Source organism: Vidua macroura, chromosome 18 (genome assembly GCF_024509145.1).
Source record: "Vidua macroura isolate BioBank_ID:100142 chromosome 18, ASM2450914v1, whole genome shotgun sequence".
NCBI classification, from domain to species: Eukaryota; Metazoa; Chordata; class Aves; order Passeriformes; family Viduidae; genus Vidua; species Vidua macroura.
In genome coordinates, this window is record NC_071588.1 from 66,319 (window position 1) to 92,413 (window position 26,095).

Sequence of the window (26,095 nt, forward strand, 5' to 3'; positions counted from 1 at the left end):
TGGCCACTTTTCTTTCCCAGAGAAAAGGACCGGTCTTTGTCTCCAGGGGCCTGTGGCCCTGAGTGGCCGGACACCTCCAAAAATCCAAACGATCGAAGATGTGTCGCAGACCCAAGCTGTCCCCACCTCAAACCTGTGCTGCCCTGACAGTCCCAAGGGAACCCCACAAACTGACATCAGGAACCTGGGCTGGCCACTTTTCTTTCCCAGGGAAAAGGACCGGTCTTTGACTCCAGGGGCCTGTGGCCCTGAGTGGCCGGACACCTCCAAAAATCCAAACGATCAAAGATGTGTCGCAGACCCAAGCTGCCCCCACCTCAAACCTGTGCTGCCCTGACAGTCCCAAGGGAACCCTACAAACTGACATCAGGAACCTGGGCTGGCCACTTTTCTTTCCCAGGGAAAAGGACCGGTCTTTGACTCCAGGAGCCTGTGGCCCTGAGTGGCCGGACACCTCCAAAAATCCAAACGATCGAAGATGTGTCGCAGACCCAAGCTGCCCCCACCTCAAACCTGTGCTGCCCTGACAGTCCCAAGGGAACCCTACAAACTGACATCAGGAGCCTGGGCTGGCCACTTTTCTTTCCCAAGGAAAAAGGACCGGTCTGTGTCTCCAGGGGTCTGTGGCCCTGAGTGGCCGGACACCTCCAAAAATCCAAACGATTGAAGATGTGTCGCAGACCCAAGCTGCCCCCACCTCAAACCTGTGCTGCCCTGACAGTCCCAAGGGAACCCTACAAACTGACATCAGGAACCTGGGCTGGCCACTTTTCTTTCCCAGGGAAAAGGACCGGTCTTTGTCTCCAGGGGCCTGTAGCCCTGAGTGGCCGGACACCTCCAAAAATCCAAACGATCGAAGATGTGTCGCAGACCCAAGCTGCCCCCACCTCAAACATGTGCTGCCCTGACAGTCCCAAGGGAACCCTACAAACTGACATCAGGAACCTGGGCTGGCCACTTTTCTTTCCCAAGGAAAAAGGCTGATCTTTGCCTTCAGGGGCCTGTGGCCCTGAGTGGCCGGACACCTCCAAAAATCCAAACGATCGAAGATGTGTCGCAGACCCAAGCTGCCCCCACCTCAAACCTGTGCTGCCCTGACAGTCCCAAGGGAACCCTACAAACTGACATCAGGAACCTGGGCTGGCCACTTTTCTTTCCCAGGGAAAAAGGCTGATCTTTGCATCCAGGGGTCTGTGGCCCTGAGTGGCCGGACACCTCCAAAAATCCAAACGATCAAAGATGTGTCGCAGACCCAAGCTGCCCCCACCTCAAACCTGTGCTGGCCTGACAGTCCCAAGGGAACCCTACAAACTGACATCAGGAACCTGGGCTGGCCACTTTTCTTTCCCAAGGAAAAAGGCTGATCTTTGCCTCCAGGGGCCTGTGGCCCTGAGTGGCCGGACACCTCCAAAAATCCAAACGATCGAAGATGTGTCGCAGACCCAAGCTGCCCCCACCTCAAACCTTTGCTGCCCTGACAGTCCCAAGGGAACCCTACAAACTGACATCAGGAACCTGGGCTGGCCACTTTACTTTCCTAAAGAAAAAAAGGACCGGTCTTTGTCTCCAGGGGCCTGTGGCCCTGAGTGGCCGGACACCTCCAAAAATCCAAACGATCGAAGATGTGTCGCAGACCCAAGCTGTCCCCACCTCAAACCTGTGCTGCCCTGACAGTCCCAAGGGAACCCTACAAACTGACATCAGGAAACTGGGCTCGCCACTTTTCTTTCCCAGGGAAATGGACCGGTCTGTGTCTCCAGGGGCCTGTGGCCCTGAGTGGCCGGACACCTCCAAAAATCCAAACGATCGAAGATGTGTCGCAGACCCAAGCTGCCCCCACCTCAAACCTGTGCTGCCCTGACAGTCCCAAGGGAACCCTACAAAGTGACATCAGGAACCTGGGCTGGCCACTTTTCTTTCCCAAGGAAAAAGGCTGATCTTTGCCTTCAGGGGCCTGTGGCCTTGAGTGGCCGGACACCTCCAAAAATCCAAACGATCGTAGATGTGTCGCAGACCCAAGCTGTCCCCACCTCAAACCTGTGCTGCCCTGACAGTCCCAAGGGAATCCTACAAACTGACCCTAACCCTAATCCCTAACCCCTATCCCCAACCCCTAAACGCAACCCTAACCCAACCCTAACCGCAACCCTAACCCCTCACCCTAACCCTGAACGCAGCTCCTTAGCTCTACAAAATGGCGGCATCCGTGTGGTCACGTGACAGGGAGGAAGATGGTGGCGCCCATCGGGTCACGTGATGGGGAGCAAGATGGCGGTGTCTACATGGTGGGGGTGATGTGGGTAGTGGGTATTGTAATGTGCCAGGTGGAGCACTAATTAGGTGTTGTATAGCTATATATAAAAGAAGAAAACTATATGTCTGGTGCAGCAGTAGAAATTTTCAGGCTCCCGGGGAGTAAATTCTTTTTTTTTTTAATAATTATTTAAAGTTTGTTTTTTATTTTACTCCCAGGGAGCCTGAAATTTTCTACTGCTGCTTTTTGAAAGCTAGAAAGGGAAACAAAGTTAGAAATGAAAAGATGGAAAGAAAAAGACAGAGTTGAGAGAGTTAAGAGACGACTTAAGACACAACTTAAGAGACAAGAGACGACTTAAGAGACTACTTAAGAGACGACTTAAGAGACAACTTAAGAGACAAGAGACAACTTAAGAGAAAACTTAAGAGACAAGAGACGAATTAAGAGACTACTCAAGAGTCAACTTGAGAGACAACTTAAGAGACAACTTAAGAGACAAGAGACGACTTAAGAGACATATTAAGAGACAACTTAAGAAACAACTTAAGAGACAAGAGACTACTTAAGAGACTACTTAAGAGACGACTTAAGAGACAAGAGACTACTTAAGAGACTACTTAAGAGATAAGAGACTACTTAAGAGACTACTTAAGATACAACTTAAGCGACGACTTAAGAGACAAGAGACTACTTAAGAGACTACTTAAGAGTCTACTAAAGAGACAAGAGACTACTTAAGAGACTACTTAAGATACAACTTAAGAGACGACTTAAGAGACAAGAGACTACTTAAGAGACAAGTTAAGAGGCGACTTAAGAGATGACTTAAGAGACAAGAGACTACTTAAGGGATGACTTAAGAGACAACTTAAGAGACAACTTAAGAGACAAGAGACTACTTAAGAGACTACTTAAGAGACAAGAGATGACTTAAGAGACTACTTAAGAGACTACTTAAGAGACAAGAGACGACTTAAGAGACTACTTAAGAGACTACTTAAGAGACAACTTAAGAGACAAGAGACTACTTAAGAGACTACTCAAGAGACTGTTGGGGAAGATGAAATAGCAAGGCCCTATAAATATGAGGGCCTGGCAAAAGAATTAGAGAATACAGATATCGAGATGAAAACAAGGTTTGAAATACCAAACCTTCATTACTGAGCATCCCGAAAACAATAATGCAATCCCCCCTTTCTGATAGATCCTAAGGTCAAATGGAATGTCCTGTCTCACCCCCCAATGTATGGTTCATCCCATACCTGTAACCCTCCCCTGAAGTATCTGATGTCTGTAACCCCATTGGCCCAAGTCCTGTCCCAGCCCACCTTGAAGCCCCCTGATAAGGTGTGGCCAAGGGACCGGACGCTCTCACTTGGACCTTCCTGCTGGGACACCCACCTGGCACCATCTCTCTCTCTCTCTCTCTCTCCCCCCGCTCTCCCCGGGCCTGCCACGAGTTGCGGCTAGCAACTCTAAGCAGGGCCCTTCATCCTTTATAATAAACCCTATGCTCTAAAGACCGGGCCTCAGAGATCCTGCGTTACCACCCACCCAAACCGTCCTGGAGTCCAGCATTCCCCGCAGATTGGCGCCCAACGAGGAAATCCGACCCCCACAGACCGGCAACCCCACGTGTCTGAAGACCTCTTCAGCTTTTCTACCTGTGGGAGACTTCTCCATGGACAGTAACTAAATAACCAGTTGTAGCCTCCTAATCGGTGTCGTGAGCACGGCGTATCGTTGCTGAGCAGCGTAGAAGCCGGAGCTCTATAACTTTGCCGAGGCAGTCCTCGAGCACGGGAATTCGTTACAAGGTAGCGAGTACCTGTACCTCTTGGAGGAATTTGCCTGGCAATCCTCGAGCATAGGCGGCCGCTGCTGCGCCGCAGCTACCTAGAGCTCTCTGAGGAACCTCGCCGTGGCACCCCGCCACGTGCACTGAGCACAGGCGAGCACTGCTCTGCCCTGCCCGCACTGAAGCTCTGAGTGGAGTCTGGAGGCTCCGAGCACGGAAAGACGTTCCTGAGCGACGCCTGAAACCGGAGCTCTGAGGGGGACCTCAAGTAGAGTCCTGAGCGCCGACTGGAGTGCCTGGCCAGCCCCCCACGTCGGAGTTCTGAGTGAGGACCCTGCCCCTGCGATATCGAGGTGAGCTACACTGGTGTAAAAATGGGACAATCCCACTCTGCCCCTGATCGGGATCTCTATAAGGAACTTAAGCATTCTTTATGCTGCAGTAACAGTACTTTACCTAAGCAAGAGCTAAAAAACCTTTTAGAATGGACTGTAGTTAATTTCCCGAATGCGGACCGTTCAGCCGTCTTTACCAGAGACTTTTGGGACTCAGTTGGAAATAGACTCTTTAATGATATTTCACGCCGGGATTTGACTGGCGTCCACCTCCTCCCGGCTTGCAGAGCATTGGTTGAGCTCTTTGCTGCACAGCAAATGCCCGCGGCAGCCGCTCAGCCCAACCGTGCTGTCCCTGAAAATCCCCTCCATGCTGCCGCGAGTCGGCAGCGGGGCACGCCCCCCGCCTCCCCCCCGTGCCGCGCGGCTGCGGCGCCCGCGGCCCCTCCCCCCGCCCTCGTGATCGCGGCGTCTGTTGCCCCGGCCCCCCCACCTGACCCCGCAGCCCCTCCCCCCCGCCCATGCGGTCGCGGCGTCCGTTGCCCCAGCCCCCCCACCGGACCCCGCGGCCCCTCCCGCCGCTCCCTCCATCCCCGCACCCCCCACTCCACTAACCTCTGCTGTTCCGGTTGGCGCGGTTCGTCCCCCCCCACTCTGTGTAGGGCCCCTCCTCCGCCTCCGCCCCAGCGAGCCCGCCCAGCAATGTGATCGCGGCAACACCCCCCGCTGCTGGCGCTGCACCGGCCCCGGCCCCCCCTCCCCCCCGCGGCCCCGGCTGTACCCCCCCTCCCCCCCGCGAGTCCCGCCGCTCCCCCAGCCATGTGCTGTGTCTCTGTGGCTGCCGCCATCGCCGGCCTCCTGCAGAGTCACGCGGCCACGTTTCTGCAAGCAGCTCATGCTCCCGTCGCTGCTGCGGCGCAGCCTGACATGGCAGCGTCCTTTGTGCCGCGGGACGGAGCGGTCCAGCCCACCAAGCCGCCCCCGCCTCCCGCGCGGTGGCTCCCCCACCGTTGTCCCTGCCCCCCTCAGACACGCCCACCGCCATGGTCCCGTGCCTCCCCGACCGCCCGATCCCTGCTCCAGCCCAGCTTGCGAGCTACCAGCGGCTGAGCTCCGCGGCACAGACGCCGCCTAGCCTTCCGCGCCCTGTCCCCACTCCGCGGCGGTCCCTAGCCAGCTCTCCCGTCCCTACCACCACTGCAGCTGCGCCGGGGACTGCGGCCACCGCCGGAACCGCAAGAGCAGCCCAGCCCCCTGCCTCTGAGCCCCCCAGTGCACCTCTGTTTGCGGCGCCGCTGCCCGACCCGCCCCCATCGCGCAGGGGTGCCCCGGGGCTACACGCCACGGCGCTGCCACCCCCTGCGGGCGGCGGCGCCCTGCCGTTCCCTTCTGTGGCCACAGAGACGGTCCCTGCTGCGCTCCCCGAGGCGGCCGCCATGATGGCTCACCACGCGGACCCCGTGACACGCCCCCCGCATGCGCAGTCCCTGTGTGATAAACTGTGGTAACTTATTTGTTCATCAAAAGAATTGGAATATTAAAGGAGGAAAAATAAAAATTAAAGTATAAGGGACTAGCCTTATACTAGCTCGTAGCAACTGCTACAAACCGCAAGGCTATAGATATATTGCAAAACTGTAAGATTACAAGTATGATTAATCACCATTTAGGGAGCTTTTCTTAGCTTTTTTTTGCAGACACAGGCTAAGGATGTTGGGGGATGGCCGGAGCTGATTATGAAATCAGCGACCACCAGGCAACGGCTACTGGACTAGACAACGTAGGAGTGCTCCAGGTACGCCCATCAGTGTCCGGAACCGATTGTGAAATCAGTGATCACCTGCCTCAACACAACGCAGAAACGACGCAGAGAGATGCTCAAGCTACGCACACCGCTATCGCAAGAGACACGAATGAAGAAACCTCCAAGAAACTATAAAAAGAAACTAAATAAGGGAGTGGGGTGTGGGGCACTGCAGTGTGGGACACTGCAGGGGGGGCGGTTTGGAGACCCCTACCCACCCAGCACTGTTTTGCTTGCTACTGCTTGCTGTAATTAATAAAATGCTAATTGACCTTAAAAAGGCTGAATCAAATTATTCGCCTCAATTTATCACACCTGCGACCCTCGGAAGACCTGCCTCACACCGCGACACCGCCGCCCCCCCACGCCGCCTCCGCCGCGTCTTTGATCCAGCCTCCCGGCGCCCACACGCTCCATGCTGCAGTCCACCCCCAGCCGACATCACCGTGCCCTCCCACGCCAGCACCACCGCTCCCAATTCCAGCCGCAGGACACCAGCCTGTGTCGCCAGAACTTCCGGGATCACCGCATCTACAAGTGTCTCCGCCCACACCACCAGCCCAGCCGGAGCCTGTTACAGCCTCACCACAAGTAGCCCCCACTGCAGCGCGCCTCGCACAGCCTCTGGAAACCCCAACGCTACAGCCACCAGCAGCCCCTGCGCAGACGCAGCCTCCAGCCGCCCTTCACCTGCCTCCATCGCCACCGGGTACCGTGCCTCCTCTCACCACATCCCTGCTGCTGCCATCGCATCCTCCACCTGACCCAAGCAGGACTGGACTACAACCAAGCACACAAACCGTGCAACGAGAAGGGGGAGGGTCAAATGTGACACACATAGAGAACTGTATTGCATTTCCAAATGCCAACCCTCTTAATGCTGAAAAGTCATCAGCATCAATCACAAATTTAGAAAATCCCCAGAAAAGTTTTGACAATCTTCAACTGACAGACTGGAATCAAATAACACGTGACATTTGCAAAGAGGAAAGCCTAAACCCTATAGCACTGCCTGTGATATTCAGCCAGCAAGCCGGTGGTCCCAGAACTTGGACAGCTATCCCATCTCATGAGGTGAAAGAATTGCGAAAAGCAATAAAGGACAATGGTATCTCCTCTCCATATTTTAGACAACTGCTGAAAAGTACCCTGGAAGGACATACACTCACACCAAATGACTGTAAAAATCTTGCTGCTATAATTCTTACAGACTCACAGTATATACTATGGGAACTTAAATGGAAGAGACTGCTTACAGGGGTACTAAACACTTATAGACAATGTACTGATGCAGACCTTCGTGCCCTCACCCTGTCTAAATTAATAGGTGACCCACCGGATGACCAGAATGAAAATCAAGTGAATTTACCCAGAATGGTGTTAGATGGCATCAAAAAGATGGCTCGCAAAGCTTTTTTGCAAGTTCAGCCTGCAGGAACTTTTGAAAAAGCCTACAATCTAATTAGTCAAGAGTCATCTGAACCATTCACCTCATTTGTGGACCGGGTGATCCAAGCAGCAGAAAGACAATGCGGTGATGATATAGCCCGTCCAATAGTGATACGGGACATCATTGAAAATAATGCAAACGTGGAATGCAAGAGAGTCATCAAAGCCCTGGGAAAAGAAAGACCTACAGTGCCTGAAATGATTGATGCCTGCAGCAAAATTGGGAGCCCACAGCATGTAGCAACAGTTCGAGTAAATGAACTTGGAGAAACTCTGGGAGAGAAAATTGAAAGGGCTCTTACAGCACAGGTAGCGCAAGCAGAAGCACAAGCAGCACAAGCAGAAGCACGAGACCAAAAACTTACTGAAATCCTAACTGCCTTGCATCTAAGTTCCCAGCAAAGAGACAACACTGTGGCTGTCATGCAAGCTGCTGCACCTCCAGGACCTTGCTACTTCTGTAAAAAACCTGGCCACATCATGAGGGATTGCCCAGAGGTCGCACGAAGTGCACAAGCCACCGATCGCTGCTCTATCTGCAAGAAGGGAAAACATCTTGCCTGGCAGTGTCGATCCAGACAAGATGTAAGCAGGAAATACAATCCAAAAAACTCCAAGGTGAGCGCGCAGCGCCATCGCGCGATGAAACAAGTAATGGCACCCCAAGCTCCCGAGGCAAAATTTGTGAATACCCCGACCCAGAAGCTCTTCGCTTCATCACCAGCACAATCCCAAGTTATGACCCAAGCCTACTACCCCCAGGGACCTGGTGCACTTTGGCAACCTCCAAGCCAACAACCTTTTTAAAGGATGATGGCTATGACTATATTTCAACAGGGATTACTGGGCCTTCACAACAAAGACAAGACTTTTTAGTTGTTGGTAAAGAAAGGAATAGCATCTTGGGATTGCTTGTTTTGCCTTGTGTAATGTCTGTTAACTGCAGTGAAGAATTACTGGTGCTAGCCAATGCCTGCTACCCCCCATTGCATATTCCACCTAGAACCCCTATAGCTATTGCTATAGCACTGCCTATGGGGACTATGGATCAAATGCCACCACGCTGTTTCCCAGTTGCTTCTGAAAATCCTGAAGTTCTATGGGTTCAACACATAAGTCAGCAACGACCAATGCTAACTTGTGAATTGTCAAATGGTGGAGTTCAAGTTTACATCAAGGGGATGATTGATACGGGGGCGGATGTTTCTGTGATCTCTTCTTACTGTTGGCCAACAGACTGGAAGTTGGTCATTCCCCCAGGTACTCTCACAGGCATTGGAGGTGTCACTCCTTGCTTGCAAAGTGAATCTGTAATCAACATTACAGGGCCTGACAAGAAGAGAGCGTCAATCCGTCCCTATGTAGTGCAGAAACCCATCACAGTGTGGGGAAGGGACTTACTTTCTGAATGGGGAGCAAAAATTGAACTGGGTTTTTCGTAGGGGCCACTAAAGCACTCAGCACCCTGAAACTGACCTGGAAAACTGACACCCCTGTCTGGGTCGACCAGTGGCCCCTGCCAGACAATAAGCTGAGTGCCCTCAAAAATCTAGTGGCCGAACAACTGCAAAAAGGCCACATTAAGCCCACTAACAGCCCCTGGAATTCACCTGTGTTTGTGATCCATAAGAAAACTTCTGACACTTGGCGATTGTTACATGATCTCAGAAAGATCAATGCAGTAATTGAGAACATGGGGCCTCTCCAACCTGGCCTGCCCAACCTTTCTATGATCCCGAGAAACTGGCCACTTGTAATCATTGACCTAAAAGACTGTTTCTTCAACATCCCACTGCATCCGGATGACGCTCCTCGTTTTGCCTTTTCCGTTCCAAGCACAAACTTACAAGAACCACTCCAGAGATACCATTGGTTAGTTTTGCCACAAGGGATGAGAAATTCGCCGACTATCTGCCAATATTTTGTGGCCCGCGTGCTGTCTCCAGTCCGCGCACAGTTCCCACAGTCAGTTATTCTCCACTACATGGACAATTTGCTCATTGCAACACCAACACAAAAACAGATGGAAGAGACCCGTGATTGTATTGTTGCTGAGATCAAAAAGGCTGGACTGGTAATATCCGAATCAAAAATACAAGAGACTGCTCCCTGGAAGTATTTAGGTTGGAAACTAACAGAACAGTCTATTACTCCTCAAAAGATACAAATCCGAACTGATGTTTGTACCTTGCAGGACTTACAACAGCTTTTAGGGGAAATTAATTGGGTTAGACCTGTCCTTGGAATCACTGCTGATGAACTTTCCCCACTTTTTGATTTGTTGAAAGGGGACAATGACATCAGATCCCCTAGATGTCTCACTCCAGAGGCTTACAAGGCCCTGGAAAACATTACTGATGCTCTGCAGAACAGGCAGGCGCATCGCTGTGCTCCTGATAAACCCTTTTTCCTTGCGATTTTAGGAGAAAAGCTGAGACTGTGCGGTCTCATTTTTCAATGGGATTCTTCTCACAAAGATCCATTGCTAATAATTGAATGGGTTTTTATTTCTTACAGGTCGCCAAAGACAATCCTCACACCTCTAGAAATGATGTCTCAAATCATCATCAAAGGCAGAGCAAGGCTTCTTTCTATAGCAGGTCATGAATTTGCAATTATATATTTGCCCATGAAGAAAGCCTATTTTGACTGGGCAATGCAAAAATCAGAAGATCTGCTGTATGCCTTGCTCGATTTCCCAGGCACTTGCTCTATTCATTATCCATCACACAAAATGATCAAAGCTAAATTATGTTACAAAGAAAAACCCCTGATCAGTGAAGAACCCTTAGATGCGGTCACTATCTTCACTGATGGGTCAGGGCGAACGCACAATTCGGTTGTTACATGGCAAAATAAAAATACTAAGTCCTGGGAACAGGATGTTCAAAAAGTTGAAGGTTCCCCTCAGATTGTCGAATTGGCAGCAGTTGTAAGAGCATTTCAGCTCTTTCCAGAACCTTTCAACTTGATCACTGATTCGGCATACGTTGCTAATATTATTAAGAGAATTGAAGGATCTGTTCTAAAGGATGTGAACAACGACAAGTTGTGTCTTTGGCTCACCTGTCTCTATCAAACTTTATCACACAGAATTAATCCTTATTTTGTTTCTCACATCAGAGCTCATTCTGGTCTTCCAGGATTCATGGCAGAGGGAAATGCACGAGCTGATGCACTGGCATCAGCAACGTCTGATGAGGAAGGTGCAGCAGGCATTGAAAATTCCACCTCAGTGCTTGCTGCAACCACCTTACCGAACATTATTGAACAAGCCAAATTGAGTCATGCATTTTTGCATCAAAATGCACAGGCAATCAAACGAGACTTTCGCATTACCCTAGAGCAAGCACAAAATATTGTACGGGCTTGCCCAAACTGTCAGCATGTTCAGCCGGTCCCCTCTTCAGGAGCCACCAACCCACGAGGGTTGGAGAGCTTACAGAAATGGCAAACAGATGTTACTAAGTACCCCTCTCTCGGGAAATTTAAAAATATCCATGTCTCCATTGATACATTTTCAAACGCAGTTTTTGCCTCCGTACATACAGGAGAAACAGCTAAGCATGTCTGCCAGCATTTTTCACAAGCTTTCTCCTATTTGGGTGTCCCCCAAGAAATCAAAACAGATAATGGCCCTTCATATGCTTCACAAGAATTAGCTGCGTTCCTGAATGACTGGGGTGTTCGCCATACATTTGGCATTCCTTACTCTCCCACGAGTCAAGGTATAATAGAAAGAACACATCAAACCTTGAAACGCATTTTAGATCAACAGAAAGGGGGAGAAGACCAGGCTGCACCTCAAAGGAGGCTGAATAAGGCTCTGTATGTTTACAATTTTCTAAATAGCTCTGCAGAAGAGCCTGACCCCCCCATTTACAGACACTTTTTGAACAACAAAAAAGCAAAACTAAAAGAGCACCCCCCAGTTTTGATTAAAAACTTAGATTTAGGACAAATAGAAGGACCATACAATCTTACAACATGGGGAAAGGGGTTTGCATGTGTTTCCACAGGTGGAGGACTTAAGTGGGTCCCAGCAAAGAACGTGAAGCCCTACCACACATCGAAGCCCGCTGACACCCTCACATCAGCCAGTACTTCCACAAGTACAAACCAAGAAGCAAGCACCCAGACCTGAGCTGCGCAGAATCATCAGGAGAAAGTGATCTGCCAGGAACAGCTCAAGAAAAGAATGAAGTTTTATCGTTTGCGCGCGTGCATGTTGCTTTTGTTCTTTTGTTTTAGTTCTTGTAGTGAAGCTTTACCTGTAAGTCAACCAAAGACGAATGTCTGGGTTGCTTTAGCCAAGTCTGCAGGCTCTGATACCATCTGTCTATCTGACACAAACCCTGACAAACCTTTTTCAACCTGCTTAGTTGGGGTACCTCTTCCAGAAGGTTTTGATAATGTTACTCTTGACAAATACTGGCCATACGACGATCATCACGTATCTCCCACTCCTAGCCAAAGACACCAAACTTATATTGATAATTCTAAAATTGATAAATCTGACCTTCAAGAGCTAGAAATCCTAGGCTCATTAACTATGGACACCTGCTACTTCTTTCATTTCCTAGGTGAAGGCGGCCCTTATTTAAACGTTACCCCTTATCACCCAGTTTATAGCAATATAACCTCTTGGTGCAATCAAACTAAGCTTCTCATATATGATGAGCCTTATGCAGATCGTTTTAACAAACTTCCTATTCGATTTCCTAAAGGAATTTGGCTCATCTGTGGAGACAGGGCCTGGCAAGGTATACCTTCAAAAATAGATGGTGGCCCTTGTGCCATGGGGCAACTTACAATAATTGCTCCTAGTGTAAAAAGGGTAGTAAAAAAGAAAAGCAGGAGGATTAGATCCTCCTGGGGACATCAATATGAGAATGACTGTGATAGTGATTTTCACCCTTGGAACTCAGGAAAATCGACTCTTATAAGTGTTTTTCTACCTCAGATAAGTTCCTCGATTGCATTGAAACAGTTAAACAAGTTAGGGTGTTGGCTCAGTAAAGAAGTAAATGCTACCTCTACTATAATCAGTGATTTGCTAACAGATGAAGAAGCAGTGAAACATGCCACTTTACAAAATAGAGCTGCTATTGACTTTCTTTTACTAGCACATGGACATGGCTGTGAAGATTTTGAAGGATTATGTTGTATGAATCTGTCGGACCATTCTGTTTCCATTCATAAACAGCTACAAAATTTGAGGGATTTAGCTAACCAAATTACAACAGATAGCCCATCCTGGCTAGACAATTTGTTTGATGGTTGGAGCTTTGCACCTTGGCTAAAGGAACTCTGTAAAGTAGGTTTGATTATTCTGATAGTGATAATTGTAGTTTTAGTAGCAGTACCCTGCATACTTCAGTGTGTGCAGAACATAATGAGTAAGACAGTATCTAGCATCTTAGTTGTTCATCAGAACGGGGGAGATGTTGGGGAAGATGAAATAGCAAGGCCCTATAAATATGAGGGCCTGGCAAAAGAATTAGAGAATACAGATATCGAGATGAAAACGAGGTTTGAAATACCAAACCTTCATTACTGAGCATCCCGAAAACAATAATGCAATCCCCCCTTTCTGATAGATCCTAAGGTCAAATGGAATGTCCTGTCTCACCCCCCAATGTATGGTTCATCCCATACCTGTAACCCTCCCCTGAAGTATCTGATGTCTGTAACCCCATTGGCCCAAGTCCTGTCCCAGCCCACCTTGAAGCCCCCTGATAAGGTGTGGCCAAGGGACCGGACGCTCTCGCTTGGACCTTCCTGCTGGGACACCCACCTGGCACCATCTCTCTCTCTCTCTCTCTCTCCCCCCGCTCTCCCCGGGCCTGCCACGAGTTGCGGCTAGCAACTCTAAGCAGGGCCCTTCATCCTTTATAATAAACCCTATGCTCTAAAGACCGGGCCTCAGAGATCCTGCGTTACCACCCACCCAAACCGTCCTGGAGTCCAGCATTCCCCGCAAGAGAGTACTTAAGAGACAAGAGACGACTTAAGAGACGACTTAAGAGACAACTTAAGAGACAAGAGACGACTTAAGAGACAACTTAAGAGACTACTTAAGAGACAAGAGATGACTTAAGAGACGACTTAAGAGACAACTTAAGAGACAAGAGACTACTTAAGAGACAACTCAAGAGACAACTTAAGAGACAACTTATGAGACTACTTAAGAGACGACTTAAGAGACAAGAGACTACTTAAGAGACAACTTAAGAGACAAGAGACGACTTAAGAGACAACTTAAGAGACAACTTAAGAGACAAGAGATGACTTAAGAGACAACTTAAGAGACTACTTAAGAGACAAGAGATGACTTAAGAGACAACTTAAGAGACAACTTAAGAGACAAGAGACTACTTAAGAGACAACTTAAGAGACAAGAGACGACTTAAGAGACGACTTAAGAGACAACTTAAGAGACTACTTAAGAGACAAGAGATGACTTAAGAGACGACTTAAGAGACAACTTAAGAGACAAGAGACTACTTAAGAGACAACTCAAGAGACAACTTAAGAGACAACTTATGAGACAAGAGATGACTTAAGAGACAACTTAAGAGACTACTTAAGAGACAAGAGATGACTTAAGAGACAACTTAAGAGACAACTTAAGAGACAAGAGACTACTTAAGAGACAACTTAAGAGACAAGAGACGACTTAAGAGACGACTTAAGAGACAACTTAAGAGACGACTTAAGAGACAAGAGACTACTTAAGAGACAACTTAAGAGACAAGAGACGACTTAAGAGACAACTTAAGAGACAACTTAAGAGACAAGAGATGACTTAAGAGACAACTTAAGAGACTACTTAAGAGACAAGAGATGACTTAAGAGACAACTTAAGAGACTACTTAAGAGACAAGAGACTACTTAAGAGACAACTTAAGAGACAAGAGACGACTTAAGAGACGACTTAAGAGACAACTTAAGAGACAAGAGACGACTTAAGAGACGACTTAAGAGACAACTTAAGAAACAACTTAAGAGACAAGAGACTACTTAAGAGACTACTTAAGAGACAAGAGACTACTTAAGAGACTACTTAAGAAACAACTTAAGAGACAAGAGACTACTTAAGAGACTACTTAAGAGACAAGAGACGACTTAAGAGACAACTTAAGAGACAACTTAAGACACAAGAGACGACTTAAGAGACAACTTAAGAAACAACTTAAGAGACAAGAGACTACTTAAGAGACAACTTAAGAGACAAGAGACTACTTAAGAGACTACTTAAGAAACAACTTAAGAGACAAGAGACTACTTAAGAGACAACTTAAGAGACAAGAAACTACTTAAGAGACTACTTAAGAGACAACTTAAGAGACAAGAGACTACTTAAGAGACTACTTAAGAGACAAGAGACGACTTAAGAGACAACTTAAGAGACAAGAGACAACTTAAGAGACAAGAGATGACTTAAGAGACAACTTAAGAAACAACTTAAGAAAGAGCCCCTTTTTCTGTCAGGATGCAACTGTGTACCTTTTTTGCCTTTCCCACTGTGCCACAGAGAGCTTTGTGTTACACCTGGCACCAGGGCCACTGGAGCAGCCTTGGGTCCCGCAGTGACACTGTCTGCTCCATGTCTCCCTGAGAAGCTGGCTTCGGCAGGGCAGAAAAAGACACTTGTGAAAAAGACAGAGAAGAAGACTGTGTCCCAGCGGCCTCTGCCCATGACAACAGCAGACTTGAGGACCCTGGCTTCTTTGACATCTCATCCAAGTTCTCGCTCACTATTTTCAAGGAGACTCAGATGCCCAAATCATACCACAGAAAATTGATAAACGGTGAGGAATAAACCCAAACAGGAACATCCTAATGCAGCGCTTGACCTTGGCTTCTGCCACTACAAATTTCTGTCAGAGGCATCAAAAAGAATTTGAGCTGACCGCACAAGTGTCTTCTCTGCTCCAGCCCATCCTCTGCAGCACAGCCAGGTATGGCAGAGTCACAAAAAAAAATGCAATACATCTTGATTCCTCCCAAAACATATGCCAGCCTGACACAGGAATTCTGTGAGACCAGGAGTTTGTGTGCACAAGATTAGTCTGGGGCAGTGGCTGTAACTGCATCTCACTTGGCTGCACTGCTCCTCATCCAGAGGTGAGGCTGCTAAGAGCCTCAGCAGACAGTACCTTGCTGCAGGTAACAGGCTTGATGTGGCACAGGACCGGGAGATCTCCATGTAGGCGGCCAAGGTTTATTAGAGAAATTGTTAAATTACAATGACTCGTATACAAAGATAAGCTGCAGCGCCTTCTGAAATGCAAAGGTGTTTCTGACCCATAGAAACTGATACAGGTTACCCAGACACCAGTGACTACAGCAGGCTTGACAGTAAATAATGATCACCTTGCAGTTAATCTTAGTGGAGTCACAGTTTCTTCTACCTAGTACATCCAATGGGATGTGTACATTGTGTCAGCACATAACTACTACCTCCTGCTGGCTGCCTTTCTGTCGCCATCTATCTCAGCAGCATCTGTTCTGTCCCTGCTCCCCTCCCTCGTTTGCTGCATTTAAACATCCAGAGCAACACACCTCTATGAAGTATTTCTAAATTCAACATGAGGCTGCTCTCATCTTTAACTGGATGGGGGAATAAGAAGATACAGAACTCAACTCTGTTATTAGACCTTTAAACTAAACTTAAGAAGAAAGAAAATTCCAAAACAAAAGCACTGTTCATTTCTCATGGAGAATTCAAAACCTTCACTGGCATGTTCCTAGGAATGTTTTTTTTTTCTGCTTGCAACAGTTAGCAATCGTGGAGCTGTATCCCGGAGCACCATGGTGTTGTCCTGCCGGCAAGATGAGCCGTCAGAGGGCCACACAGACCAGTGCTGCTGTCCACACAGCCAGCACGGGGCTGGCAGTCAGTCTGGGTACGGCGTGAGGGTCCAGGGATGGGGTGCCTGAGGTGCAGGAGCAGACCTCGTAGCCATTCTTCGAGCGGCTCTCATCGTGCTGTCCCGGCCTGGAGCGTACCCCAGTCCTGCTGCTCCCAGCTGCTGCGGGGGCGTCGGCCTGCATGTCACTGCACACCAGCCAGTCCCTGGCGATGGACTGTGGGTACCCGGGCTGCACCTCCAGCTCACTGTCCAGCACCTTCCAGTACTCCTTGCCCTTAAAGAAGTAACTTGCACCTGCAAAGAGACCAAAACCCAAACACGAGGTGAGTGGCAGTGGATGCCGTCCCAGAGGAAGGTCAAAGGAGCACTTGGAGCACCAGAGGAGCGTTCCCACCCCAGCTGAGGCACAGGGAGCGGAGGTGCATGAGATATCACCGCTTGTTGTCAATATCCCCTCTTGCTGCAGGAGGGATGCTCCAGAAGGGAAGGTAATGCAGTGCCTGCCCAGGATCTCTCACATCAGCCAGGAGCCATGACTCTCCTTTTTGTAATAGGGCATGGTAAAGCTGGAGACACCACTATCCATTAATGACTTGGGGTGTGTGCTGCTGACCCTGGGCTCAGAAAAATAACCTGAGCCTGACAGGACCCTGAGAACCTCCTGCTCTCAGGTGTGCATTTTCCACTGTGAACTGGGAGGCTGTGAATTCTCTAAGCAGGCCCCATGCTCAGGAGGACTCCTGCCTATGAGAATGTCACTCTCAATAGCTTTGGAAATTCAGCTTGAAAAGTCTCTGGAAGTGGCCTTCCCCTCTGCCTGGTTTAATGGTTGCTATTACACTGTTAGGTCGCCAGTAAATAAACCCTGGAATTGCCACTTTGTTGTGAGTGAATAGCTGATTGTAAATATCTCATGTGACAAAATTTTTGTGGTCTTTTCAGGGGAAAGAAACCACCGAGAAATCTCATCAGAAAATAAGTTGTAACTCTAGGAAAACATCTTTAAAAGTATTTTCTGTCTGCACCCTCATATATGCTGCTAAAAATCCAATGACAACAAGACCAATGAGGAGCAAATCAGCCCATACTAGGAAAAAATCACTGCAAAACAGTGACATCACATATCAACTGTGTTCTTTTAATAAAGTGCAATAATTATCCGCCCACGATATTTTTGTTGCCTGTTTAAAATTACAAACTCCTCTAGTGAGCGGTATGGGGAGCTCTGGCTGGAATCACACCTCTCTCTTCAGCTTCCAGTCACCAGGAACACGTCATCAGGGGCTCAGCGTTTGTGTTGGCACGCAGGGTAGAAGGGGCTACAGCCCAACAGAGCACTGATTTTCTTTGCTGTGCTTTTTTAAACTGCCATACGCACTCACCGTCTGACCACCTCATGGCGTCATCTAAAGGGCTGGGTATTCCCTTCCACAGGATGGCCTCTGAAGGATAGCCGGGATCCATCCTCCGCTCGTGGTCATCGTAGCACCAGTAGAGATTGTCCTTAAAGAAATAAGTCTTGTCATTGTGAGCCCAGGAGAAAGCAGCGTCGATTCCTCTCAGGGGCAGGCCAAAGTCTGAAATGGGCCGTGGGTACCCTTCCTCCACATTGTTGTCTTTGAAGACCCAATATCTGTCTCCTGTAGAACGGAAACAAGCACAGAATAAAACCACATTTGTTTCACAGCCTAAACCAGTATTTCCCCAGAGATCAGCTGAGCTAATGTTTTGTTATCTACTGTGGTGACAAAGCCTCAGGGTTGAGCTCTGGGCATTTAAGGATGGGAATAGGAAGGGGTCAGCCCATGGGGGAACCTCTGTCTTCGAATAGCTGCTTCTTTGTGTCAGGCTGTCCATGGCCATAGCCCCACTTTGCTGCTGAAAGCATGACCGTCCCCAGGACACAAACACACTGACAGCGTCAGGACAGCTGTTACTTTTATGTATTTGATGGAAGCATTTGGATTTCTGCCTGATATCCAAAGAAACAAAGCAGCTTTTATGGGCAAACTGGGCACTTTCTGCAGGCTATTTGGCTCCTGAGAAGCCAAGTGTCGTCCACTTTGGAAGAGAACTCACCACTTTCTAGGGCCAGATGGGCCAAAAAACCTGTGCATTATGAGGATGCACAGGGACTGGATACATCCCATACGAGCAGCTCACTGCTCTTCAAGGGTCTTACACAGCTGCTCCCTCGGCCTGACCTTGGGCAGGAGAGAGCAAGCAAAAGAACCCAGATGTCTCAATTTCTTCATAGTTCTCTAATGACTTGGACAGTCTTTCTTCTTTTACAACACCTATTTGGGAACCTGCAGTGCCCTTTTGGGTATTGCATAGCCTATTTTAAGGATCAGAGTTTTTCCTCCCTTAGTTTTCTAGAATATCTGAAGAGGCCCTTAAAGGCATGCCCATGTATCAGCAGCAGGACCTTAGAGACCAAGGTAATTTGTGTTCTTTGGTTTCTGTCCAGGGATCAATGAAATAGCACTGGAGGGAGAGAATGAGTGGTATTTTATAGCTGGAAAGAAAATTCTGAGTTTATGTTGGGAGCTAGGCAGGACTAACACAGAGAGTGCATGTCTTGGAACAAGATCCCAGCCGTGGCACATCTGGAATTCCAGCCTCCTGAGCAGCTGGGAGGAGCCCCTGGACCTGGCTCCTGGTCGGTTGTCTGTTCATCCCCAGCAGGGTGAGAAGGGAGGGAGGGAAGGAAGTGACTGGAGGACCGCTGTGGTCTGCAGACCTGACAGGGAGGGTCTAGACCCAGGCATAAGGGGTGGTACGCTCCTTAAGCTGGCCCCATTACCTCTGGGAAAGCAGGGCAGGGCAGACTGCCTGAGGCAGCTGGACACACATGGCAAAGCCTTCCATATCCTGCTCCATGGAGAGATGTGGGGCTCAGTGTGGCTCTGCGGGGCTCAGTGTGCCGGCAGTCCAGGAGGGCATCAGCTGCACTCGGAAAGGCCTTCTGAAAGCATAGGGGCTGGCGTGGGACATGAGCCATCTCTCTGGCCTGGCTGGGGGAACTGAAAGCAAATTATTGCTTCCAGAAGTGCTTGGCTCAGCACTTCTGAAACCAATAATTGCACCGTGTTTCAAGCAGGACGGTCGAGAGACAAAAAGCAATTTCCAAACAGGAAGAATGGAGGGCTGGGATGTGTTTAGCACTTCAAGCGCACAACCTTGGTGAAACAAGAGTCAGTGCTTGCCAGGGTCTTGGGTGACATTGAGTGCATGGGTGGCATCTAACCAGCACAGGTGGATGGTCTGTGGGGGACTCGGACATTTGTATAGAAACCGAGAGCTAACCTGTTCCTCCAGCTCTTCTGAAATAAAAGCTTGCTGGTGTTTTTAAATAAAATAAGAGAATTATACTACTAATTTTAATTTAAAAACCCACAGTAACAGAAATATAATTATTAAAACTGAAGGTCTTCCGTTTCATTTTTATTTCCTCTCTTTTTCTTTTCTCAGCAACACATACTAAAAAGAGAAAAGGTCAAAGGAGGAACACACTACCTATGAGTGTGCGTAGGTTCCTGCTTGTGTTTCATTCTTGAAAAGCTCAGATTTTTGTTACATTTGTCTGAACTTTATCTTCAATGACATTTCCCTCATTTTCTGGGGAACGTGACCGTTACCTTTTGCTTGCCCTCCCTGCCAGCTCATTTCTCCTCATGGACAACAGGATTCAGACCAGCACTTGAGATGCTTAACATGTGGCACTGGTGTCTCCTGCCTAGCACCACATTCTATACCTCCAGCATCATGTTTGCTCTCACCTTTGAAGAAGACAATCTTGTGGTCGCTGGTTCTCTCGTAGACTGCGTCCAGGCTGTCCAGGTTGAGTGGCAAGCCCCGCCAGAAACGGTGAATCTGAGCCGGCTGGAGGGAGACCAAGTGCTTATTGCGAGTCAGTCTCCAGAAGTACTTGCCTGGAGGGACAGACTGGACATTATTGAACCACACTCAACCCACCTTCCCTGGGGGGTGAGTGCTGGGTGGGTGGCAGCAGCAGGAAGCAAAGCATGTGAGATGGGGAGCTGTGATTTAGAGCCATCCTGCTTTCCAGCAGCAGCTGCGACTGCTTTCTATTTCTGGCGGCCACTAGAAGAAATCCCTTTCTTTTTTGGATTAAAGTAATCCTCTGGACATTGCGCTGGAGCTGTTATACTCCTGGCCACAGTGTGAGGCTGTGCCGCTGAGCCGGGGCAGGAGAGAGGAGCCTTTCGTCCCCTCCCTCCCTTCTCTGCTTGGGACCTCCTGCGAGCTGGTGGGACCAGGCACCAACAGCCTTAAGCAAGAGCTTCCAAAAAAACATCCCTGTTCCTCCTCTCCTGGAGCAGCCACAGCTTCCTGCACACAGGATGACCAGCTGCTTTCATGTTTCGAAATGTCTAGGATGTTACAATGAAACACAGAAATACCAGACGGGTTGTTCTGTAATGAAGAAAAGGAGTGAGAAAATAAAGGAGGAGGAAAACATCTGAATAGATCTGGAAGGGTTGAGGTGGGGAAGGAAGCAGTTAAGGACTTTGGTGCCATCTAGAGGTGCTGGATACTAAGCAGAGACTGCAGTCCTGTGCAGCTTCCAGGATGAATGTACTGGTGGTGCCAGCAAATGCACTTCAACACCTGCAGCAGCACTGCCCCAGCTAGTAGTTTGGATAGCGTAAAAGAAAACCGATTTATCCTTTGTGGGAAGGACGACAAACTTTTTCCTGCTAAAAGAGACTTATATGGGATTTCCTGAGGAGTCTTAATGGTTTTCAGGGGCAACTCCAAACCCAGCTCTGTGTTGGCTCTGGGATTCTCAGCCTTTTTGCAGCACGTTTCACGCTGTGTTTTCTCCAGAGAGCTCCACGGAGCGACGTGAGCCGGAGCAAGATGTTTGGGAGGCAACTCTCAACTTTCTCTTGTATTTGTTATTGCCCGTTAGAAATTATTGCAGATTATTTGCATCTGGTCTTGCATGAATTTCTGAGGGGAGATAAGCAATAGAAACCAAAGATGCATCTTCAGATTTGAATGCCCCACACACTCAGTTCTTTCTCCAGAGAGGGCAGATTGTGACACCAGCTTTTAAAACTTTATGGAAATTGGGTCTTAGCCTAATAATGCAGGACGCAAAACTCTAACACTTTAACATCTGCAGAGAGGGAGTTTTATTCTAATTATAAGGATTTATATCATATTCTCGTTCTTGTGCTTGGTTTGGGGGGCAACAATAGGGGCTGCAAGTAAAGTGCTGGGGTCTGGAGGCAGACATGCAGCTGGCATCCACTGACCCTGTGCTCTTTACATCTGCTTTTTGGCCTGCAAAAAATATATCCAAAAATAGACACCGAGATGGATTTCTCTTTACTTCATCAATTCTTCCCCTCCGAGGGACAGACAGCCATTTATCCTGACACCAGTTCCTGTCTTTGAGTTTCCCTTCTTCACTGTGGCTTTTTGGAGCTGGCATCTGAACAAATAATGTTGTGGAACAGTCTCCATATTGTACTTCCCTCAGGGTACAGGCAACACCAAATTCTGTGGAGCCCTTTTGCTGTTCTTGCCTGTGACCCAAGGCTCACGCTGTGATACCCCAGATGCCGGGATGCCATTGCTCATCCCTGGAGAAAATGCTTCTGCTTACCTGGTGGATGGCTTTGGGGTGGCCAAATAGTGGCCAGGGACGCAAGGAAACACCCATGGGCATTTTTACATCTTGAAAGATGAGAAAGCAAGCCCAGAGAGTCCAGCCTAGACAGGCTCTGCTCAGCTGAGAAGGCACCGATGGGATCCTCATCAACAGCTGGGCATCCCGGGAACACAGTGCAAGCAAGTGTTCACTGGCACAAAACCAGATGGTCCTCAATTGTGTACAGACTGACTTTGAGAGATGTACGGCAAGAAGAATTAGAGAAGGTGAAGCATGGGAGGAAAGGAAGGCTGGAGGTATCCAGGAAGAAAGCAGTGGAGTGTTGTTGCTGCTCTGCTCATCCTTGGTTCGACCTTGATTTTGACTTTTTGGTAGCACAAATATCAGATTTTAGTTCTTCACCGGGCAGTCCAGTGCAACGGATCAGAGTAAAAACTGCTGTGCTGGATTGGCACCAGTCCGGCCACACACTCAGGTATGTGAGATGCCTCCCTGGGTCTCTGGGAACAGCCCACAAACGCCAGACAGCTCATCCTCACCACCCACTCCAGCCCGTCCCACACTGTGCTGCCTCTGGTGCTGCCACATCAAAGCCACCACAGGGTGGCACAGGCACAGACCCCTGGTGCTCACCTTTGAAGAAGAAAGCCTCTCCCCGGATCTGGGCCACTGCATCGAAGTGCGTGTTACACCTGTTGGGCATGTCCCGCCTGAGCCTGTGGAGAGATGCCCAGGTGAGCCCAGGCAGACAGTGAGGGGCTGTGTCCCCTCCAATGCCTCCTATCCCACGGATTGATTCACCCCTGCTCCTGGAGACTACAGGCTGTGCCCATCTGTCACTCCTCATGCTCAAGCCCAGCCACGTGCACAAGGATTTCCAAGGCGAGCTCAGGCAAACCTCAGCCTGAAGACAGCTTGGGCTGACAACCCTGAGCCACTGGACGCCATTGCTGGGAGTCGAGCGAGGACATGCTCTACATCCACCAGCTCGTGTAGCTGGTGAGGGCTGAGCTGGCTTCCCACTCCCGGTGGCACAGCGTGGCTTGGCCAGCTGCCCCAGGACAGCAGGACATGGAGAACAGCCAAGCAGCCTCTCGCTCCAGCAGCTCAGGATGCTGCTGCTCCAGGGCTGAGCTCCAAAGTGCCAGTGAGAGGTGACAGAGATGCAAAGCAGAAAGCAGCTGAGCTTAAACAGAGGACCTAGAGGAGCCATGTGACATCTAGTGAAATCTACCTGGTGAAAGCCACCTGGCAAGTGGCAGCTGAGATACTGAGCTGCTTTAACAAGGTGGGTGGGGAAGGCACAGAGTATGAAGGACTGAGAGAGCCACATCTGACCGATGTGGAGGCAAACCCCATCCACTCTCCTAGCATACAAGGCAGAAACAAGGGGATGGCATGAGCAAGTTTCCTGCTGCTCTTGCTGCTAGTATGAGGTGGTGGCCTCTTACAACAGCAGGGAGAAAGGCTCTCGTATATCTAGGTCCAAACACGGCCATAAGGAGCCTGGTGGACAAGCGCCTTTATGAGCTATGAGCGGAGAAACGTAACTAATGGCATTCAGCATGTTCAAACAAAAGGAGCACGAGGTGAAGGTGACCTGCTCCATCTCTGCCACTCTCAACTGGGGCGCTTTTGGTGTCTGGCAAAAACGTGTGTGACCATTACCTCCTGCCTTTTTGTTCCGTGTCCCTTCTTCTCTTATCTGTCCTGCTGTCTTGGTCAACATTTATTAATGATCTATGTCCTGTACTTCCCTTAATGAGGCCATGCTGGTTGCTTGATGACACTCAGTGTAAGCAGCCCTTTGCCAATGCTAACCTGCATTGGAGTCAGGCTATTGGTCCACTTGTTCCAATATTCACTCCCTCAGGTGCATTAGGCAGCTGCTCACTGTGGAACAATTTAGGTAAGTTATGCTTGTGCAATTCAGGATACTGCTGAGGAAGTTCATTTAAAATTCCAGCAAGGATGAATTTACCTAAGGGTGATGGTGACAACTTTCCACTAATATAAGTAAAAAATTTGACTTTTTCCTCCAGAGAGGAACACCAAAGCCAGAGCGAGCAGGCAAGATACGGATGAAGCAGAGCTTCACTACTACCCATCCTTTGCAGGAAAGGAAGAAATTTGACTTACGGGACAGTGGAGCGGTTCTCTGGCAGCTCTGGCAGGATTGGATGGTCATCTGTTTTGCTTACTTCAGGTTTGGCTGTGGGGGACACAGATTCCCTGACTCCTGTGTAGAAAAGAAGCAATAATGGGGAACACCATCCTCCCCTCACCACAGAAAACAGCTATTCCAGTGCATCCTACCATGGCAGGAACAGACTGTAGCCACATGAGGGACACAAACTTACCATAGAGTTGCCAGATCCGGACTTTGTCCTCGTAAGGCAGGTCATACTTCAGAGGATCCCCCACTGGACCTTGGTAGTAGGGTCTCATGATAGACTCTATGGTAGAGATGTGGGTCAAGCCGATGGCATGGCCAAACTCATGGACAGCTACAGCAAAAAGGTCCATCCCATGAGTGTCTGGAGATAAGGATAAAATTGAAATAAAAGTCACTAAGTGCTGAAAGTAATTGGAGGATTTGGGTGGGCTGCAGGGGCAGTAAGTAGGTTTATGTTGAATAAACTGGAAAGAAGAGCTTTGGAATAGGTAAAGTTTGAAAAAGACATTTTTTTCCCAGTTAGAGACTGGGGTGGATCATATGAAAAGGGAAAGCAAGCCAGACTTCAGCCTACACCAGCCTGGGTATCACCCCTCTTATTTCCAGATCGCTGTCGGCACCTGAGAAAAAGCTGGATAAAGGGCTGAGACAGCAACCACGTCACAACCGTCTGCTGAGCGGCGCTGCTGAAGCTGGGCCAGAGCAGTCACTCCCTGCGTCTCGTGCCTGCTGCAGCTGCTGACACAGCCTTTGCATTGCCCAGAATACCAAATTTCTGCAGCCACCAGCCAGGAGCTCGTCACATCCTGTGACAATGAGCCAAGCCACGTGCCGAGGAGCTGGGGAGTGCCGTCAGTGCGGCGCTCTGTGGGTCTGAACTCTTCAATGACCTGAACAAGAGAGAGTTCCCCTGGGAGTTTTCTGCTTTTAACCCCCTGTGTTCTCAGAGGCACGTCCATGTCTTCAGTGGTCACACCAGGTGTCAATATTCAAATCTGAGCACTGATTGGTTTGACCCCAACTTCCTGAGAAAACTCACTTCCTTATCAACCCACAACAATTCTCTTTCCCCAAATTTCCTTATTTGCAATCCAAGCCCCAGTGCCTCACACCACACCCACATACAGACCAATCCTATCCTCTCCAGAGCCTGAGACACTCATGTAAGGGGTTAATGCTCATTTCCATACACCACTGCTACCAAAGCAAAGGAGGAGCTGCTCCCAGGAGCTGTATGGGACTGAGCCTGCTTGATGCATTCCCACTGCCCAGCTCCAGACAGGCTGGGCCACACGTCCATACAATTTTTCTGCCCCTCTCTGCACAGCAATGTCCTGCAGAGCAATACTAGGGGGCAGCAGTGATTTTAAGTGTGTTTCTTATAAAGATCATGATGTCAAGTATTGTAATAGAGAAGCAGTGAGGTTGGAAAGATCCCTGTGGAGATCAGGGGAGCGTCACATTCCCTGGGAATGATTGGAGAGGAAAGAGGTGGCTTCTTTGCCATCTGAGGTAGCTACTTTTTTGCACAAAAGTAGCTATGGCTGATCCTGCCCAGTCCTTAGCGGTCCTCACCAGGCTCAGGGTGCTGGAGCATGGAGATAGCCTTTGCTGAATTTTGCCTTTTCCTTCATGACTATTATTTACAGTGTCTGTAACTGGGCGAAATTTTTATAACCTGTGCTGTTTTCCCTGGCACTAAGAGAGAACAAGACATATGCTCTCTGACATTTTAATGCCAGACTGACAA

General features: G+C 49.0%; 1 protein-coding gene and 1 long non-coding RNA gene across 3 annotated transcripts in view; one reads left to right on the forward strand and one right to left on the reverse strand.

Moving 5' to 3' along the window:
- The first annotated feature begins 15,347 nt into the window (after positions 1 to 15,347).
- On the forward strand, positions 15,348 to 16,513 carry LOC128816542 (uncharacterized). The gene is made up of 3 exons (XR_008439934.1): positions 15,348 to 15,457; positions 15,585 to 15,607; positions 16,429 to 16,513. It is a non-coding gene; the product is annotated as an uncharacterized LOC128816542 (long non-coding RNA).
- MMP17 (matrix metallopeptidase 17) overlaps positions 15,715 to 26,095 on the reverse strand; it is a 50,206-nt gene continuing 39,825 nt past the window's right edge. For both annotated transcript variants that reach the window (XM_053994236.1, XM_053994237.1), the window contains exons 5-10: positions 24,530 to 24,706; positions 24,309 to 24,408; positions 22,803 to 22,885; positions 20,305 to 20,457; positions 17,905 to 18,162; positions 15,715 to 16,816 (exon numbers count right to left, since the gene is read on the reverse strand). In XM_053994236.1, the coding sequence (XP_053850211.1) occupies positions 16,491 to 16,816; positions 17,905 to 18,162; positions 20,305 to 20,457; positions 22,803 to 22,885; positions 24,309 to 24,408; positions 24,530 to 24,706 (1,097 nt within the window). In that variant the 3' untranslated portion in view covers positions 15,715 to 16,490. The remainder of the gene's footprint in view (positions 16,817 to 17,904; positions 18,163 to 20,304; positions 20,458 to 22,802; positions 22,886 to 24,308; positions 24,409 to 24,529; positions 24,707 to 26,095) is intronic.